The sequence below is a fragment of the Phyllobates terribilis genome, unplaced genomic scaffold, assembly GCF_046119375.1.
Source record: "Phyllobates terribilis strain yellow unplaced genomic scaffold, ASM4611937v1 Scaffold_13__5_contigs__length_258822181, whole genome shotgun sequence".
NCBI lineage: Eukaryota > Metazoa > Chordata > Amphibia > Anura > Dendrobatidae > Phyllobates > Phyllobates terribilis.
Window position 1 is genome coordinate 39,773,228 of NW_027362773.1, and position 21,432 is coordinate 39,794,659.

Sequence of the window (21,432 nt, forward strand, 5' to 3'; positions counted from 1 at the left end):
GCACATAATTTTTTTGTTTTTAAGGGGTCTTTTTATCTGCAGCTCCAGGGAACAGCTATGGGCGCAGCATTTGCGCCCTCTTACGCCAATCTGTTCCTTGGGCTGTGGGAGAGAGACCTCTTCCTGTCAGATCGTGTCTCGTCAATGGACCGCGTCCTCTTTTGGGTGCGGTACATTGACGATATATTTTTGATCTGGCAGGGGACTAGGGACTCTCTTACTGATTTCATGTCCCAATTGAATGACAATGATCTTAATATTCACCTTACATTTGAGGCGGATGCTTCATCTGTTAACTTCTTGGACGTGAATATCAAACGTGATATCACCAGTGTACTACAAACTGACATATATCGCAAACCAACCTCTGTTAATTCTCTCTTATATGCATCTTCAGCCCACCCTTCGTTTATGATTAACTCTATTCCCGTTGGCCAATTTTTGAGACTCTGTAGGATCTGTTCTCTGGACGCGGATTTTGAGAAACGGGCTTTGGATCTGAGGGCTCGCTTCCATGAACGTGGCTATAGACACAGGATGGTTAAGCGAGCATATCACAGAGCCAAACATACACCACGCCATCAACTTCTCTATTCGTCCAGACTTCCTACTGATAAGAATCGTGTTCGTTTCATCACGACATTTAGTGCACATGCTGATGCCATGAGACAATGTTTGGACCGATCATGGCCTATTCTCTTGGCAGATCCTACACTGTCCAAGTACCTCTCGAGTAAACCTCAAATTACTTTTCGGAGATCTAAAAATTTACATGATTGTTTAGTTTCTAGCCATTACCAACCTGTGCCTCCGAAGACATTTTTGGACAATTTCCCCTTGATGGTGGGTTGTTCGCCATGTGGACAATGTGTGGCATGTCCTAACATTGAACGATCTGATACTTTTTTTGATTCAAAGGGACTTAAATCATATAAAATTAATAAAAAAATCTCTTGTACCACTAGGGCCGTAATATACTACGCCACATGTCCCTGCCCTAAGATATATGTCGGAATGACATCTCGACAATTGAAAGTACGTGTACGTGAACACATTTTGGGGATTATAGCTGCTAAAGATGAGAAGGATGTATCAACTTTAAAAACGATTCCAAGACACTTCAAAATCCACCATAACTGTGACAGTACTAAATTCTTGGTTCGTGGCATTGATTCCATTTCCCCGACTATTCGAGGTGGTAATACCAGTCGAAATTTGGCTCAGCGGGAAACGAAATGGATTTGGACCTTAAATACGGTCCATCCTTTTGGCCTTAACGAATATAATAGTTTCGTCCCATTTCTCTGACCACTTACTTGATATCAGGCTTGTTTGTATATATAATTTTTTATATTCGTTTTTTTATGTCTATTTTAATATCTTCTCTGTTTTATATATAGCCAATGATATATGGCGTGAGGTTTTAATTGTGCCTTTATGCCATCTGGGGTCGTGGTGTAAATCCATAGTTCTATATTATTTTCTTGGACTATAACTAATGATTATATATTTATCCTTTCTTTAGTTCCTGTTTTTTGCGATTTGATTCGCCTGGGGGACATCTTTGCTGAGTGTGTCAACACTTCCTATGTTCGGAGGACATCTTGATGCACCGTGATGAATCACTATACGATATCCCTGGACTTTTATGTACCACTTTGGTCACTTAGTATCTAATGGATGTGGTGGATATTATCATGTATATCGTGCTTCCATATTGTATATGGATGGGAGATGTATTTATATGATGAATTTATGTGTTGGTACATGTGTATTTATGACCTTGTGAATTATTATTTTCATGTAGTGGTTGTGTAATTTTATTTCTAATTTGATGTCTATACCCTATTTTTCTTATGTTCACTTGCACATGTCACTTTTACTTATTTCTTGCACTTTTATTCACATTTATTCATACACATTCACACACACTTATTCTCACATTTTCACACACTTTCTTATCACTTATTCACTCACACTTTTATTATCATTCCTCACATTTTACATTATCATTTTTTGTTTTTGTTTATACACAATTTTCATTTTTAATTTGATGTCCATATTTTATTTTTCTTTTGTTCACTTGCACACGTCACTTTTACTTAATTCTTGCACTTTCATCTACTTTTCACATACACATTATTTCATACACATTTACATACACATATTCTCACAATAATTAATAATATATATATAATTTTTTTTTTTTTTACACTTTTTTATTACTTATTCACTCGCACATTTTTTATTAACATTCTTCACATTATTATATTATCATTTTTTATCTTTGTTTGCACACTTTGTTATTCACTTTTCCTCACATATCATATTCCTCTACACACTATATTTATTATCACCATTGTTTATTCACTTTCTCTGTATACATCTATATACTCTTGTTATATTCATCTAATTATTTTTATTCTCATTTATTTATTTTTTTTTTTTTCTGTTCACATTGTATTTTTATATGTGCATGTGTTTATATCAGTTTGTATATTCATTTTATATTATATTTTCATATACATATATGCACATATTCACTTTCTAGTTTTGACTGATATAACTTATTCACTGAATTCATTCCTTCTCCTCTCATGTACACTTCGGTATTATCTATATATATATCTCTTTATACTTGTCACTTTACATAGTTGGCATATATCTTCCGTTCATTTTATCACGTAATCTCCCCCTTATATGGGAGGTGAACGCATTGTTGCCATGTTGCCTTGGATACCCGCAGCCGCCACGTCCACATGTGATCTATACATTTGCTGATCTCGTGACGCGGCGGTCGTGACTGCCCACGGTTGCCATGGCGTCACATGCGTGACTCCACGCCTCCCTTCATCACCTTGGAGTTGGCGGCACGCGGGCATGCCTCTGTGTCTTGAACGGTCTCCACGCTGACCGCGTCCCTAGATGCCCTGCGGTTCCGGGTCACGGTTCCCACGTGGTCCCGTGACCGCGGGTCACATGACGCGGTTGCCGTGGAGATGTGCGGACGCTGTGGCTTGCATCGCGTCATACCACGCCCCCTCCTTGTTGATTGGTTCATTACCACATGCCCCCGATATGATTGGCTTTCTGTTTCTTCTTATTCTTCCTTTTTGCCTGTTATCTCCACCCCTGACGAAGGCGCTTGCCGAAACGCGCATCGGGGTGGACGCGGTCCGGCTTGTGGTATTATTCTATCGCTACTTGTAAGTTACTTTCATTCATGTGATATATGCCAACTATGATATGATATACATACAGTCTAGATGTACATTGGATCAGCTCTGATGATCCTTCTTTACAATTGACTATGAATTGATCTTATTGCCCCCTTTTTTTCTCCCTGTAAACATTGGTAGGCAGGCACATATTATTATATTTATATACAGATATCTGGATTTAGCATGTGTCCTCATATTATACTTTATACAATTTTGGGGTTAGGATTGATAATATTTAAATGCACTGGCACTTTCACTTATGTTTTCAATTTTATGTCTGCATATTGATTATTTACAATTATTGTCCATTTTGTGCATCTTCTTTATAGTTGGCTATTAATCTATTCATTATATTTTTTACTTATTTTCATATATTATATTTTTATACACTAGTATATTATTCATTATTCGTTTTTTTCTTACATCCATTTCTCACATGAATTGTACACCATCCGGATACGCGCCCCTGTTTTTAGATGTTTTTAAGTTATTTTAATTGATGTAGGTAATCTGTTATTCGTTGTTGTCACCTGTTATCAATAAATATACTATTATTCACCATATTTGACATCTGGGACTCTATGGTCGGTTCTCTTTTTCTCTCTTTTTTCATCCATTGATTTTTCCGATTGTCCCCTTTCGCCTATACTGGTCCTCCTATTTCGGCTGGTCTTTAACTTTATACACTCTAGGCATAATATATTTTACTTATTACCGCCGGATTTATATTTCTTTTTTGGTTTTTCTTGTATTGTTCTACCACAGCATCTTGCAGCGGCATGCTATTCCATCCGGTTTGCGTTTAGTTGGACTATCATTTATTTTTCAACAAGACAATGACTCCAAACACACTTCCAGGCTGTGTAAGGGCTATTTGACCAAGAAGGAGGGAGAGTGATGGGGTGCTACGCCAGATGACCTGGGCTCCACAGTCACCAGACCTGAACCCAATCGAGATGGTACGGGGTGAGCTGGACCGCAGAGTGAAAGCAAAAGGGCCAACAAGTGCTAAGCATCTCTGGGAACTCCTTCAAGATTGTTGGAAGACCATTTCCGGTGACTATCTCTTGAAGCTCATCAAGAGAATGCCAAGTGTGCGCAAAGCAGTCATCAAAGCAAAAGGTGGCTACCTTGAAGAACCTAGAATATAAGACATATTTTCAGTTGTTTCACACTTTTTTTGTTAACTATATAATTCCACATGTGTCAATTCATAGTTTTGATGCCTTCAGTGTGAATGTACAATTTTTATAGTCATGAAAATACAGAAAAATCTTTAAATGAGACGGTGTGTCCAAACTTTTGGTCTGTACTGTAGGTGCCCCCTGATCCTTGGGAATTGCACCATTCATTTTATCAAACACTGTTATACCATTTCTACAGGATATGCCTTAAATGGGAAATTCCTTCCAAGGAAATCTATTGAATTAAACAGAAAAAAGCCACAGATCTTAAAGGGGTTGTCCCGGACTATTTTTTTTTACTATGTGCCTAAATACTAACAGGCAACTACCTGTCAATGCCTGTTCAGAGCCGTCACCGACGGCTCCTGACAGTGATTCAGATGCTTTACGTTAACAGAGCAGTTCTTCTTCTTCTGGGCTGCTCTGTTGATGGGATGTGACTACTGACGTCATACTGATTGAAAGCTGGCTCCTTGCAGTTAGGCAACGAGGAGCCGGCTTTCAATCAGCATGACGTCTGCAGTCACGCCCCATCAACAGAACAGATGAGAAGTCGTTGCTCTGTCGACGTGACTTTAGCGGAAGCCTCTGAATCGCTGGCAGGAGCAGTCTGTGGCTCTCTGCCGTCAGAGATTGGCTCCAGGCACAACAGGCTGGTAGTTAGCAATGACCTGCATGTCAGTTGAGGCCCATTGTAAAAAAAAAACTTAAATGGCCTTGGATAACCCCTTTAAATGATAAACCAGAGTCACAGACTTCATTTGTCCAGTAGGTGAGGATCTACAGGATAGGTCTAGCATATTTCACACATTTATGGCATATCCTGTCAGATGGGAATACCTCTTAGAAGCTCAGCCAAGCCACTAGAGTTGTGTCCCGAAAATAGTTTCTGTAGGAACCAGCAGGATTGTGAGTGCCTCTCTGCAGTATAATACTAGCAAACTCAGAATAAGTACAAGAGAAGTCATGAAAAATTCATATTAACTTGAGTATTTTTCTTCTTTTCGCCTTAGGTGAGAAGCACAACGATATAAATGAGATTCATAGTATTGTCAATTTACTCATGTGTAGGTAAATGATTGTGACTGGTCTATGTCTTTCCAGGAAGAATTGCGTCCACAGTTTGAAGCAAAGTATTCCAAATTGGAGAGGGTGAATCCTATCACTGGCAAGCCCGAACCTTTCCAGCCCTTCAGTGACAAGCTCAGCCGACTTATGGTGTCTGTATCAGGAATATTCTTCATGGTACTGTCTTTTTTTATATTAACCAATCTGATTTTGAAGCGTAGTGCAAGGCATGGTTTACTTATAGTTTACAACGTGGGGAAGTTATCCCAGAGAGAAGTGGGATAAAAGACAAGACTGTCTTCCCATTCCTTTGTGTGATCTATTCTTGATTTTTCTAAAAATAAACAGGTAGAAATATCTTGGTAATATATCTAATGTGAATATGGAAAAAATCTGTCCTTGTTGGGACCGAAAAAAGACAAGAACCTTTGTAGCTACTCTACAGCTCAATGTGATTTTAGAATGTCTTTGCAGAGTAAGCAGCTGCACAAGATGTAGGAGCTCCAGGCGCGGGGAGCCAACTATCAGACATAGCCAAACTCACAGAAGAGAAGACAGAGATGGTTTATAACCATCTGTGCCTTCTTGATCACTGTATGCATATGCAGTGAGGACATAGGAGCTCCTGCATCCTAACAGACCCATATCACCTCGGCAGTTTAAGTAGGAAGAGGCTTTATTTGCCCTGTAACTGGGGATAATATGTCAGTCTCAAGGCTCAAGCACATGAATGTATAGTCTCTCTTCTGAGAAAATCCGTCCAATTATGTATGAAAAAACATGAAAATTTAATCTGGTGAAATGTAACATTGTGGCTGCCTGCAGCCACCATGGGAGAGGGCTTTGGAGCTTGCTACATATGGTTTATCAAATAAATTGAATAATAGCGGAGTATGCAGCGAACTGTCTAGTGGTGGGTGCAAGTAACCAGAATGGTCTTTCTAAATATCTAAAAGTACGACTTCACTAGCAAGCACCATGCTCCCTTAAAGGGGTTGTACACTACTATTTAAAATATGCCAAAGTGTTTTTATGATGAAAAGCAACATTCTTTATAATTACCTCCCTCTGCCTTTTCTGCCTGTGAGCGGCGCTATCACTGGCTGCTCACAGGCAGCACGTGACCCCCCGTTGATGTCCCGTCTATTGAGGCATGACTCAGCACTGGGGTCCCCTCAGTGGCTGCTGGGTTGTGGGCGGGGTTACCCTGCGCATCACACCCAGCATCCACTGCGTGCTTTCCCAATGAATGGGGACAGGGAGAGGGCACGGTGGATGCTGGGTATGACGCGCGGGGGTAACCCCACCCACAACCCAGCAGCCACCGTGGAATGCGGAAGAGATAGACCCCCGGCTGCAGCCTGGACTTGTCGTGACATCAGCGGATGTCAGAGCTGGCTGCAGCCGGGGCCACTTGATACTTGTGAGCAGCCACCGATAGCGCCGCTCACAGACAGAAAAGGCAGAGGGAGGTAATTACAAAGAAGCTGCTTTTCATCATAAAAACACTTTGGCATATTTTAAATAGTAGTGGACACCCCCTTTAACTTTACACATTAATGGGAGCTTCAGAGTTGGAGACCTCAGAGAGAAATAAGAAAATGATGGAAAACACTAACAAAATGCCAACATGCTCTGTGATGGCAGTCTCTGCTTGTCAGGACATGTTGAGAGTTGTAATTTTTTAACAGCTCTAGAACCACAGATTAGAGAAACAATGAGGTGTCCTCAATAGAAAAGGAAACCGTGCAATATTCTGTTTAAATTACCTCAAAAGTAACACACCATTCCCAAATTAGTTAAAACAGAATTTGCATTAATTCTAATTGTGTTCATGTTCTAAATTGCATATGTCTCTGTTCAGATCTCTCTAGTGCTGACGGCAGTCTTTGCTGTGGTCGTCTATCGGCTGATCGCCATGGAACAGTTTGCATCATTAAACTGGCACTTCATTAAGAAGTATTGGCAGTTTGCAACATCTGGCACTGGGGTCTGCATAAACTTCATGATCATCATGTCCCTTAATGTGGTAAGGTTCATTAGTGGCTGTCTCTACAATAGTAACACATCCTCGCTCCCCCATTTGGTCAGAAACTTCCATGAGTATAGGAAATATTGTGATTTCTATAACATCAGATATCCAGTTCACATTATGATAGACAAGGTCATATGTGCCCAGTGTTCCTCATATCAGAGATGAGAACTGGCTGATTACTGAGCGGCTGAGATTGAATCAATCAGTTGAGTATACTCCCCATACAAGCAAATGTTTCTGCTTTCGGCATCAGCAGTTCTTTATATGCACTAAATACTAGAACTAAATTGAATGACATAAACCCACATTTGCTTATCCCATCCGCTAATTGTATTGTTGCTTCTAATTTCATTACTTTACATTGCACAATTTGATGAGTTGCACTAGTGATACCAATACTGGATGAAAAAAGGTAATTGGAAAGTACAGTAACTGTAATGGCCATAATAATGCTGCAATTAGTGCTCACTGTTAGGAGCTGGCCTGGGTTGGAGTAGTGGTATTGTAACCAGTAAGGGCAGCATCAGCAAGTAGTGTAGTCAGGAATAGCCAGAGGTTGGTACACAGGAACAGCAGTATAGTTTGAAGGAGAAGCTGGATGCGTAGTCAGGAATAGCCAGAGGTCAGTGCACAGGAACAGCAGTATAATTTGTATGAAGCAGCACGAGAAGGGAGAGCTTGACTAAAGGCTGAGAGCTCAATAATCTTGCAAGGAAGGAGGTGCCAGGCCAGGGAAATCACAGGATGAAGCCAATCAGGAACAACACAGGTACTCGTATCTGAGTTAGCATGGAACTGTCCAGAGAGCTGAATAGCTCCGAGGGAAGAGCTGCCACCTGGTGCTCAAGAGCTGCTTGGTGTGAGTCCTGACGCTCACAGTGATGCCATGTGTATACGCCCTTAGCTTGAACTGCCTTTTCTAAAGGGTTACTAGACCCCTTCCTGGGTCATGTACATTTAGCAGACACACATTTTTGTTAATGAAAGGGTAAACTGCTATGATATCAATATGGCAGCCTAAAGGAGATCTGTCTCCGTCTCCAGATTTCACAATCTGTATTATAAATTATTGAACAGATCTCTTATACCTGATAATATTGGTACACTTGTTCGTCTGTACTGCTGCACTCTGCATAAGCAGCGACTGACATGATAGAAATGAAGACTGTACTGAATCCATTACTGTCTGCATCCATTACTAAGAGCTGCTTTTACAGTTTTACACTTTTTACCCTATATAGGTTGAGGGCAAGGGTTTGACTTGGGGTTAGGTCAAAGGATTTCTTTAGGGTTAGGCTTAGGGATAGAGATAGTGTTAGAAAAAGAGAAAAGGCGCTCCAAGTATGTTACCCTCAATATAAGACACAGTAAGCACAGTAAGCAAGGGATTGTACATGCTCACCTGCCTGGGTTGTGACCCAGCACAACTCTATACTTGTAAGAATGAAGGACTGCTGCACCGATCACTGTAACACACACCGATGGGAAGAAACGTATTCAATCCAAAACAGGAAAAAGAGCGGTGATTCCTGGATGCTGCCACAGAGTGAAGTGTATGTTCGAGATATTTATTCATACAACACATTTCAAAGTCAGGTTTACTCCTTCATCAGGTTAGAGATAGGGTTAGGGATAGGGTTACGGAAAGAGATTGGTATAGGGCTAGGCTTAGGAATAAGATTAGAGATAGTGTTAGGGATACATTACAAAAATTGTAGTAAAAGGGCAAAATAAAATGTATAACATTTCAGACACAAAACAAAACAGAAAAAATAGGAGGTCAAATTACAATTACTATACATCAGTATCATCCTCAAATTACAACACATGTGGTTTAGGAGGTAAAATATTCAATAACAAAATGATGGAAAGTACCCAAAGAGTGCTATTAGTTCAAAGGGACAAAAACTTGACTTTCCGCAGGGGCAAAAACTTTACTTTCCGCAGGGGCTAACAAGTTCACCCCATACTATGCCATTGAATGGGACTGATAGGTACCGACTTGGTGAGCGAGTTTAGAAAAGGAAGTCTAAAGTCCTACCTCATAGGAGCATCATAGAAACAAGCTCCTGTAGCCAGATTGCTGCGGAATTAATGTCAAGGAGTGATATACGAGTGCTGAATCTGTATCGTTGTTCTGCCACGTGTGACCATAAAGCTGAAACCTGGGTCATTCAAAGGGTATGTGCACAGGTTAAATATCTGCTGCAGAAATTTCTGCATCTTTTGGCAGGAAAAACGCAATGTAAAATATGCACGTTTTTGCTGCATTTTTGTCACGTTTTTTGTTACAGATTGTTCCCCACTCATTAGAATGGGTGAAATCTACAGCAAAAAAACAATGAAAGAATTGACATGCTGCAGCTTTAAATCTGCTGCAAATTTGTAAGTAAAAATTAAGCAACACTTCAGGGATCACACTCAATTTTCTGGGACTAGGCAATCCTTCAGGTTTTGTAAAAAAAAACTTGGCAGAAAAAAACACACATTAGAAATGCAACATGTGCACAGACCCTTAGATGTAAGAAGTGTCAAGTTTTGCATTCTGTTCACCTTTGAAAGTTATTAGGAATTATTTTTTTACCCATTATATTGACCTCTCCTGACTTAGTGTGTAACCACCAGGTCAGAGATAATATCCAGCAGGGAAGCAGTATAGTCAGAGTGAAGGTGGGTGCGCAAAGAAATACACATTTATCACTTGTGTCAACAGTACTCAGCCAAGGGAAATGTTATACTTATACAAAATAATACTTTTCAAAATAAATACACTCTATTAATAGAAAAAGAAAAAAGTTATAAAGGTCAGAAATGTATCGCCTAAATCAATTAAAACATTGAAACCTTAGTAACAGATTCTGGCCTAGGGACAACGTGTTATCTGTGCTGCACACACCTTATTTGTAGCTGACTTCTATGAAATTCCAGTGCTTTAAATATAGATCATTTATTCAAAAAACAAGAAGAAGAAATGTTTAGTTTGAAAAATATTTTGCATAAGATTTTTTTTTCTTTTTTTTTCATTTCAGGTTTACGAGAAAGTTGCCTATCTTCTTACAAACCTAGGTAAGTACACTGCTAGTAGATGGAAATCAGGGCAGGTGATATGTTGAATCTAACTATCAAAAAGTGTTACATAATTCAGGATCACTGTTTGAGGTGAATACTCTAAGCCAAAGGTCTGGGTGAGCATACGGGTCATGGGCGTCGGTGAAGCGAGCGAGTGAGGCACGGAGGACATGGGAAGCAGACAGGAGACCATTGATAGAAGTACTGGAAACTGCAGGCAAATTGCAGAGTTACTGAAGACTTCAGGCAAATTGCAGAGTTACTGAAAACCTCAGGCAAATTGCAGAGTTCCGGAAGACCTCAGAACAATTGCAGAGTTACTGAAGACCTCAGGCAAATTGCAGAGTTACTGAAGACCTCAGGACAATTGCAGAGTTACTGAAGACCTCAGGACAATTGCAGAGTTACTGAAGACCTCAGGCAAATTGCAGAGTTACTGAAGACCTCAGGACAATTGCAGAGTTACTGAAGACCTCAGGACAATTGCAGAGTTACTGAAGACCTCAGGCAAATTGCAGAGTTACTGAAAACCTCTGGCAAATTGCAGAGTTACTGAAGACCTCAGGACAATTGCAGAGTTACTGAAGACCTCAGGACAATTGCAGAGTTACTGAAGACCTCAGGACAATTGCAGAGTTACTGAAGAGCTCAGGCAAATTGCAGAGTTACTGAAGACTTCAGGCAAATTGCAGAGTTACTGAAAACCTCAGGCAAATTGCAGAGTTACGGAAGACCTCAGAACAATTGCAGAGTTACTGAAGACCTCAGGCAAATTGCAGAGTTACTGAAGACCTCAGGACAATTGCAGAGTTACTGAAGACCTCAGGCAAATTGCAGAGTTACTGAAGACCTCAGGACAATTGCAGAGTTACTGAAGACCTCAGGCAAATTGCAGAGTTACTGAAGACCTCAGGACAATTGCAGAGTTACTGAAGACCTCAGGCAAATTGCAGAGTTACTGAAGACCTCAGGACAATTGCAGAGTTACTGAAGACCTCAGGACAATTGCAGAGTTACTGAAGACCTCAGGCAAATTGCAGAGTTACTGAAGACCTCAGGACAATTGCAGAGTTACTGAAGACCTCAGGACAATTGCAGAGTTACTGAAGACCTCAGGCAAATTGCAGAGTTACTGAAGACCTCAGGACAATTGCAGAGTTACTGAAGACCTCAGGACAATTGCAGAGTTACTGAAGACCTCAGGACAATTGCAGAGTTACTGAAGACCTCAGGACAATTGCACAGTTACTGAAGACCTCAGGCAAATTGCAGAGTTACTGAAGACCTCAGGACAGTTGCAGAGTTACTGAAGACCTCAGGACAATTGCAGAGTTACTGAAGACCTCAGGCAAATTGCAGAGTTACTGAAAACCTCTGGCAAATTGCAGAGTTACTGAAGACCTCAGGCAAATTGCAGAGTTACTGAAGACCTCAGGACAATTGCAGAGTTACTGAAGACCTCAGGACAACTGCAGAGTTACTGAAGACCTCAGGCAAATTGCAGAGTTACTGAAGACCTCAGGACAATTGCAGAGTTACTGAAGACCTCAGGACAATTGCAGAGTTACTGAAGACCTCAGGCAAATTGCAGAGTTACTGAAGACCTCAGGACAATTGCAGAGTTACTGAAGACCTCAGGACAATTGCAGAGTTACTGAAGACCTCAGGCAAATTGCAGAGTTACTGAAAACCTCTGGCAAATTGCAGAGTTACTGAAGTCCTCAGGACAATTGCAGAGTTACTGAAGACCTCAGGACAATTGCAGAGTTACTGAAGACCTCAGGACAATTGCAGAGTTACTGAAGACCTCAGGACAATTGCAGAGTTACTGAAGACCTCAGGCAAATTGCAGAGTTATTGAAGTCTTCATGCAAATTGCAGAGTAACTGAAGACTTCAGGCAAATTGCAGAGTTACTGAAGATTTTAGGCAAATTGCAGAGCTACTGAAGACTTCACAGATTGCAGTGAATCTAGCCAGTTAGCAGTGCTACTGAAAGCAGCAGACATGCAACTCAGAGACTGGAAACTACAGGTATCTTGGATACTGGACGTAAACTGTGCACAAAAACTAAAAGTCATACTATAAAGTAAAATAAATAGTAACCACTGTGCTAAAATACTAATGGATACACACAATAATAGACAGAACTGTTTAAGCGTGGACACTGAAAAAACTAGTAACTGATGACTGATAAATAATACAAAAAAAGTGATGAGCTGATATTCAATTGTGGATGTTGTTTCAGTTTGCCCCCTACAAGCAGTCTAATTGGATAAAATAAAGCAATACAAAAAGCCCAACAGTGGCTTCTATGCAGGAGATATATAAAAGGGCCAATCAGGCTGTTTAAATAGCTGTACTAGTGCTGAATTGGTAAACCTTTTATAAAAAGAAAAGTAAAGTGTTTGGTCTATACAAATGCATAACGTATGCCAGTACAAATACCTTTGTTAGTGATTCACCCTTCACAGGGTTAAGATGTCAATAGTGTTCAATCAGATCGTACATTCAGGTTGAGCACATGTGTAAATGGATGGCACACAGATAATCCGTTAGTATTTTAGTGCAGTGGTTATTATTTATTTTTCTTTCTTCTTTGTTGCATCATGTATGTACACTAACAGGGGTGTATATTTCCACTTGCTGCTGTTAGTATTGTCTCCTGGAGTGTGAGTGAGCGCGGGTGTCATTATATTATCTAGATCATACTAGAAAGTCTTAATTCCAAGGCACAGGTGTGTGTCTTGGGAGGCCTTATATAGGAAATAAACACATGGTTGCACACTGGACCACTTGTAAAGCACGACGTGGAGCACAAGAAAGATGGCTATTCCGACTCGCTGGATCACACTGCGCTCTGTAAAAGCCAGGAGTTGCTTTTAGCCATGTTAGCCTATACAGTCTCATTCTGCTGCTTCATACACTTCAAGATCACACAGAGCGCAATGTGAGTCAACAAGTCAGAATAGTGATCACATGACCCAGAAGAGGACCTAAGTAACGCTGGAGACTTGGGAAGATTACTATCGTTGAGTATATTAATGTACCTACACTGCACTATATATACACATTTACACAGGATTACCAATAAAAATTTTAATGGGAGTGCTTCTTTAAGGGATAACTGTCTTTTTAATTTTTATTTCAATAGTACATATGAAGATTTCATTTTCAAGTCATGTGTAAAATCTGTATTCAGTGAAGACAGATTTTCCTATTACTGAAATTGTAGATGACAGTTGGTACTTTTAAATTCTATGGAGAAGATGGGAGGAGCTAGAGGCAGACACAGACATTCTTCTGCAAGTTCTACTCAGTATTTACAGTTCTCCGTCACCAACTGTCATCTCCTGTTTCAGTAACGGGAATGTCTATATTCACTAAATATAGAATGCATTGGGAATGAATGCTCAGACTAGGAGGAAGATAGGCAATTTTTTCTAATAACGCATAATACAAAGTTTCTTATTTTCATGTGTACTATTGATTTATAAAAAAAATAAAAATTAAAAATGACAGTTGCTCTTTTAGGACCACTTTACACTTTTCTTAGAAATTCTAATGAGACACAATGACTATTTGCATACTGTATGTAAACTTCTTAGATCTATTCAGCCACCAAATTGGTCAATTGGTAGAATGAAGCAAGGTGCCTGGGGTAGACGGACATAATGGGATGAATTTTCTAACAGTTTATTTATTCTTGTGTTCACTTTCCAGAGCATCCGAGAACAGAGTCCGAATGGGAAAACAGTTTTGCTTTAAAAATGTTCCTCTTCCAGTTTGTCAACTTAAATAGCTCTATATTTTACATTGCTTTCTTTCTTGGCAGGTAAGAATGAGAAAACATATTCAATATTAATAGTACGTAGATAGGAAGAGCCTAATACCAAGACTTCGGCAACTGTACTCATGAGGGGAACATATGCCCTAAATTCCAGGACAATCTGTGGACAAAGAGCAATATTTTCCAACATTTCCCCCCTCCATATAAAACTTATGAGGTTATGATTGTAATATGATTGTTTTATAAGTCACAGTTACGAGTTATTTTTCTGAGAAATTGGCATATTTTACTTATAATCTCCATGGTTCATTAACGTTTTCTAATGTGTTGTAAAAAAAAGTGTCCAGTAGAAATACAAAATTAAGTTGCAAATATACATTTATTTTGGTATGTGATTAGTAGTGGAGAAAATAGCATGAAAAGGGTTGTTCACGGATTTATATACTGCATATTGATGACTTTTCCTTTGGATAAAGCATATTAGATCAGTAGGTATCTAAAACACGTATCCCTATCAATCAGTTTTTTACAGCTCCAAATACACAGTGTACAGAGGCAGAACTGCATGGCTCTATACACTGCGCAGTGGTCCTTCTCCCATACTGCAGCTCTGTTCCTATTGAAGTGAATGGGAAATGAGCTGCTGGACCCAAATTCGGCAAACGGCTAATCAGTATGGGTGTTGGGTGTCATACCATTGCAATCTAATATGGATGACCTATTATAAGGTTATATACATCAATATAAAAGTCCTGGACAACCCCTTTTAAAAACTTGCACTAATTGTATGTGACATGCAGAAGTAGTGCTGTTGCAGAGTTTGACATGCTGAAGTAGTGCTGTTGCTTTGAAAGCATTCAGCAACTATTAGAAGTAAAACAAGCACATGAGACAGGAAGTGTTGTGCTCCAGAAGCATCCAGCAACTAGAGGGGTTAACACAGTCACAGGATAAGGGGAGTGTTTTAGCAGTGCCCCAGGGGGATTGTGGGGAAGTTGTTTACTCTCTGGCTGGAGCCAAGAGAAAGGTGGTGTGTGTGTTCTGTATCTCACAGAAGCGCCCCTTCAGGAGTGAAGCTAAGGAAAGGTCAGGTAGAGTTCCTGAACTAACAGTGCAGAGTATTGTCAAGCAGAAAGATAAGGACTGGAAGAAATGGTGTCACAGGGATCATCTCCCTCAGAAAACCCTCCTCCCGTCCTCCATCTCACTGTACTGTAAAGAATTCTGTGTTCATTAATGTGCCTTTGCATTAGAACTTTGCTGTCCTGTACTACTGGGAAGACTGTGAACTGCTGTGCTGCTAAGGAAACTATACTGTTTGTCACTGGAGCCCGTTGCTCATAAGACTTAACTTGCACTGGCTGTGCGGCTTCTTATTAAATGCTGCTGTTCTATCGTTTATGAGGACTCTTGTGAAGTGTGTCTGGTCAGCAAGTGAAACAACCTACGTGTCTGTGCCTGAGGGTCAATACCCCTGTGTGCCTGAGAGAAGCTGCAGCACATGGTCTATGGTCGCCCTGAGTAACGATTCCCCCAGAATTCAAAAGAATTCATGTAACCTGTCTCACCCCTATCTGAACCTAGCGGCATGCATGCAACATGTAATTCTAATAATAGGGTAGCTTGGCGATCAGCTGAACGGCGTTCTCCAGTTATAGGTCGATAACCACTTAATCTGTAGATGTGTCACTAGTTCATGGGATCGTAGGCCCTATAAATACCCTTAATATTAAGCAGACAGTAAGAAATTAAGAGAGACTTTGGTTGGCATGAAATGGCCGAGAGGATTTTAATAGGGTTACTTATTTAAATAATCAAATAAATATAATAAATTATTTAATAAATTAACATAAAAAGTTATCAAAGTCCACTGTAAGACTAACAATAAACTCACGACCAACTTTAGAACGAAAAACTTTCCCCTCAAAAAAAACGTCTCGATGATTCTTCACCTTGTAGCATAGAAAGATCCAAGGGGCTGGGTGGGCAGGAGAATTCCTGAGGGAGTTGATATAAATAGCACACATTCCCACATTTTTTTTTTTACACCAATCAAAGTGACAGCTGTCAGACAGCCAGGCCAGCCAATCAGGGCGATCGCCTGCCTCCGTTACATGACAACAGGGACCATTAACCCTTTACCACTTACTCCTGAGAACCCCTCATGAGCATAATAAGGCAACCTATAAAGGAACAAAATGGTCAAAAACAGCAAAAAATTAGGATTCCAACTACATAACAATTATTCAACCTTAAGTGCCACGAGCCCATGTAGCCCCCGCTCTAATTGATGTGGCGGCTATTCATTACGCAGTTTGTAAGTCCTCCACGAATGGAGACAAACCCCAGCAGAAGAGAGGGGCCCAATGTCAAATATTACAATTTGACTCCCATTACGGTTCTGTACTTTGCCACTCAGGACAGAAGAGCTTTGTGTTTCCCCTTCAATGTCCTTTCTATGATTTCTAGGCCAATTCTCCATTATTTGTTGCATTGAATGTCCAGATTAAAAAAAACATGGCTGCTTTCTTCGGGAACAACTGTGCACCAGTTGATTGTTGTTGCATTTCAGCTCCATTCTTTTTAATTAAATTGAGCCACATTATCAAACACATGTTTCTGGAAGAAATTAGCCATTTTTTAATTGAACACTGGATAAAGCCTTTGAAAATATGCATTCTTGGAATGGAAAATCCTGCACAGGTTCTAGACCTAAGATAAGGGATGAGACCTATGGCCCCTTCCCCTAAGAGACCTCGTTGCAATGGCATGATTTGCATTTGTGATATGTGCCTTGATCTTTAGAATCATTTACACATGTGGCTTCTTGGTAAATTATTTTCTCAACAAAGCAACCAGTGTATCGCTTTCATTTCAATAATCGTAATTTCTCTTTTGAACTGGTCAATACTAACACAATCAAATTCCCTGAGCTTCTCTACAGTATAGCTCTGTAGTCCAGTAGGCTGATGGCTAATTGCATTCACAATTAGGAGAATTATAGTCAGACACTCATTATGAATGAATGCATTCATTGGTTAGCTATCCCATAGATGTGTGTATGTGACAGTATTTGGATATTATACAATGCATGTGTTTTACTAAACGTAAAGCTGTAAGTGCTGCCAACTATTATACCCCGAGGGTTCAAGCTGAACTTTGGGATTTCCCAGTCAGTTCAAAGTATGTAACAAGTCTTACAAGATTGTACTGCAAAAAGGATTGAGGGTAAATATTCAAAACCCTGTCTGACCACAACCTGCAAATGTTAGCCATCTTGTCTTCAGCAATATAGCTCCTTAAATATAAAGATGTACTTACATACTGAATGGAGATTAAACATGTGTACTGTACTGATTTAGAGATTTAATTAAAAAAATGATGTTCATTCTTTACAGATTTGCCGGGAGACCTGGAAAATATAACAGACTTTTCCAAAGATGGAGGCTGGAGGAGGTAAATCGTGACTGTCTTTTGTCCGGTTCTTAAAAATTCTACTTATTGATCGCTTAGCAATATTTGTTTCTAGAAAACTGGGTGCCAACCAATGTTGCTGAAATACATCACGTAGGCTTTGGTTTTATGTTGGTTGTGCTTTCACACTCGTGGAAGCATGAGACGGACTTTACAACCCACAGAAGTTGCTCAGGTAGTGCAGCTCATCCAGGATGGCACATCAATTCGAGCTGTGGCAAGAAGGTTTGCTGTGTCTGTCAGCGTAGTGTGCAGAGGCTGGAGGCGCTACCAGGAGACAGATCAGTTCACCAGGAGACGTCGAGGGAGCCATAGGAGGTCAACACCTGCAGCAGGACCGCTACCTCAGCCTTTGTGCAAGGAGGAACAGGAGGAGCACTGCCACAGCCCTGGATAACGACCTCCAGCAGGCCACAAATGTGCATGTGTCTGCACAAACGGTTAGAAACCGACTCCATGTGGGTGGTATGAGGGCCCGACGTCCACAGATGGGGGTTGTGCTCACAGCCCAACACCATGCAGGATGCTTGGCATTTGCCACAGAACACCAGGATTGGCAAAGTCGCCACTGGCTTCCTGTGCTCTTCACAGATGAAAGCAGGTTCACACTGAGCACATGTGACAGATGTGACAGAATCTGGAGACGCTGTGGAGAGCGATCTGCTGCCTGCAACATCCTTCAGCATGACCAGTTTGGCAGTGGGTCAGTAATGGTGTGGGGTGGCATTTCTTTGGAGGGCCTCACTGCCCTCCATGTGCTCGCCAGAGGGAGCCTGACTGCCATTAGGTACCGAGATGAGATCCTCAGACCCCTTGTGAGACCATATGCTGGTGCGGTTGGCCCTGGGTTCCTCCTAATGCAGGACAATGCCAGACCTCATGTGGCTGGAGTGTGTCAGCAGTTCCTGCAAGATGAAGGCACTGAAGCTATGGCCTGGCCCGCCCGTTCCCCAGACCTGAATCTGATTGAGCACATCTGGGACATCATGTCTCGCTCCTTCCACCAACGTCACGTTGCACCACAGACTGTCCAGGAGTTGGCGGATGCTTTAGTCCAGGTCTGGGAGGAGATCCCACAGGAGACCATCCGCAACCTCATCAGGAGCATGCCCAGGTTTTGTAGGGAGGTCATACAGGCACGTGGAGGCCACACACAATACTGAGACTCATTTTGACTTGTTTTAAGGACATTACATCAAAGTTGGATCAGCCTGTAGTGTGTTTTTCCACTTTAATTTTGGGGGTCACTCCAAATCCAGGCCTCATTGGTTAATAAATTTGATTTCCATTGATGATTTTTGTGTGATTTTGTTGTCAGCACATTCAACTTTGTACAGAACAAAGTATTCAATGAGAATATTTCATTCATTCAGATCTGGGATGTGTTATTTGAGTGTTCCCTTTATATTTTTGAGCAGTGTATATCTAAGTATATTAATTCATCCCATTTAGCTGTAGTCATATTTTTTATTTGTGAATCTGGAAAAGTTGGCTGACAAAAAGAAAAGATCAAATCAGCCAAGATTTGAATTTGATAAATTAGGCTGATTTTACAGGGAAATTCGATTTTCAGCTAATTTTTCCTTTGCAAGTTGAATGTTCCTTATTATGCTCTGGGGTCTCTTGAGACCCCAGAGTATAACAAACTTAAGATATAGAATAAAAAATTAAAACAACTAATACTCAAGTTACTGAGCTGCTCGATGTTCACTGTCCGATCCTCGGTGTCTCTATTTACCGCCGCCGCTGTAAGAAATCAAGGCTGTTGGAATTTACGTTACAATACCTTAACGGAACACTCCTGTGAAAAGTGACAATAATGCCTCCGGCCACTGAAGTCCTCAGTTATCATCTGCTATCTTTGTGCGAAAATGTGATGGTCACATTTTCTCTTTCAGTAGCTGATCGTTCCATTGAAGCACACTTTGTATACATTCTCTACCCTGACTTAAATTAAATGGACCCCCATCTGATATCCATGCAGTATGATGGGGGAGGTTTTGTCCAGATGAGTCAATCCATTCAATGAATTGATGAAGGACTGCAGAGGATTGAATTTGCCCTGTATCCTAACTTTCTTTTCCATAAAATACTCTCTAATGCATTTTTTCTGTGTATAGACATGTTTATTCACATATGTATGAACTTATTTTTGTTGATCATTTTTCTTTAGTGTCACCCGAGTGGCTGTCTCATAGATCTCTGCTTACAAATGGGAGTCATCATGGTTTTAAAACAAATGTGGAATAACTTTATGGAACTTGGATATCCGTAAGTAGTTACATTACACAAATTGTATATGTGTTACATATTAGACATTTCTGTTAGAGAAGCCGAAGTTAACCATACTTGGTCAAGTTAGGCCATGTATATGTAGACATTAGAAGCTTCTGTTAATGTGAAATACTTGTAGAATGTGAGTTTCCAGCAAAATATGTTTGAGAATAACAATCTCCCATCAAAACAGAAAAACCTTTTGTGAAGATGTTTCATTGAACATAGAAACGCCTACGTTTGCATGGCTAGCTTATAATTTTATTTTGTAAAGCTAAAAACACACATACAGTTAGGTCCATTTATATTTGGACAGAGACAATATTTTTCTAATTTTGGTTCTAGACATTACCACAATGAATTTTAAACAAAACAATTCAGATGCAGTTGAAGTTCAGACTTTCAGCTTTCATTTGAGGGTATCCACATTAAAATTGGATGAAGGGTTTAGGAGTTTCAGCTCCATAACATGTGCCACCCTGTTTTTAAAGGGACCAAAAGTAATTGGACAATTGACTCCAAGGCTATTTCATGGACAGGTGTGGGCAATCCCTTCGTTATGTCATTCTCAATTAAGCAGATAAAAGGCCTGGAGTTGATTTGAGGTGTGGTGCTTGCATTTGGAAGGTTTTGCTGTGAATTAAACATGCGGTCAAAGGAGCTCTCCATGCAGGTGAAACAAGCCATCCTTAAGCTGCAAAAACAGAAAAAACCCATCCAAGAAATTGCTACAATATTAGAAGTGGCAAAATGTACAGTTTGGTACATCCTGAGAAAGAAAGAAAGCACTGGTGAACTCATTAATGCAAAAAGACCTGGGCGCCCACGGAAGACAACAGTGGTGGATGATCGCAGAATAATCTCCATGGTGAAGAGAAACCCCTTCACAACAGCCAACCAAGTGAACAACACTCTCTAGGAGGTAGGCGTATCAATATCCAAATCTACCATAAAGAGAAGACTGCATGAAAGTAAATACAGAGGGTTCACTGCACGGTGCAAGCCACTCATAAGCATCAAGAAGAAAAAGGCTAGACTGGACTTTGCTAAAAAACATCTAAAAAAGCCAGCACAGTTCTGGAAGAACATTCTTTGGACAGATGAAACCAAGATCAACCTCTACCAGAATGATGGAAAGATAAAAGTATGGCGAAGGCATGGTACAGCTCAAGATCCAAAGCATACCACATCATCTGTAAAACACGGCGGAGGCAGTGTGATGGCTTGGGCATGCATGGCTGCCAGTGGCACTGGGTCACTAGTGTTTATTGATGATGTGACACAGGACAGAAGCAGCCGAATGAATTCTGATGTATTC

The 21,432-nt window shown here is 40.5% G+C and overlaps 1 protein-coding gene across 2 annotated transcripts in view; it reads left to right on the top strand.

Annotated features, from left to right (window-relative positions):
* Nucleotides 1–21,432, top strand: part of ANO3 (anoctamin 3) — a 955,742-nt gene that overhangs the window by 895,392 nt on the left and 38,918 nt on the right. For both annotated transcript variants that reach the window (XM_073658056.1, XM_073658057.1), the window contains exons 16-21: nt 5,510–5,650; nt 7,338–7,502; nt 10,538–10,574; nt 14,300–14,411; nt 17,765–17,822; nt 20,014–20,111. In XM_073658056.1, the coding sequence (XP_073514157.1) occupies nt 5,510–5,650; nt 7,338–7,502; nt 10,538–10,574; nt 14,300–14,411; nt 17,765–17,822; nt 20,014–20,111 (611 nt within the window). The remainder of the gene's footprint in view (nt 1–5,509; nt 5,651–7,337; nt 7,503–10,537; nt 10,575–14,299; nt 14,412–17,764; nt 17,823–20,013; nt 20,112–21,432) is intronic.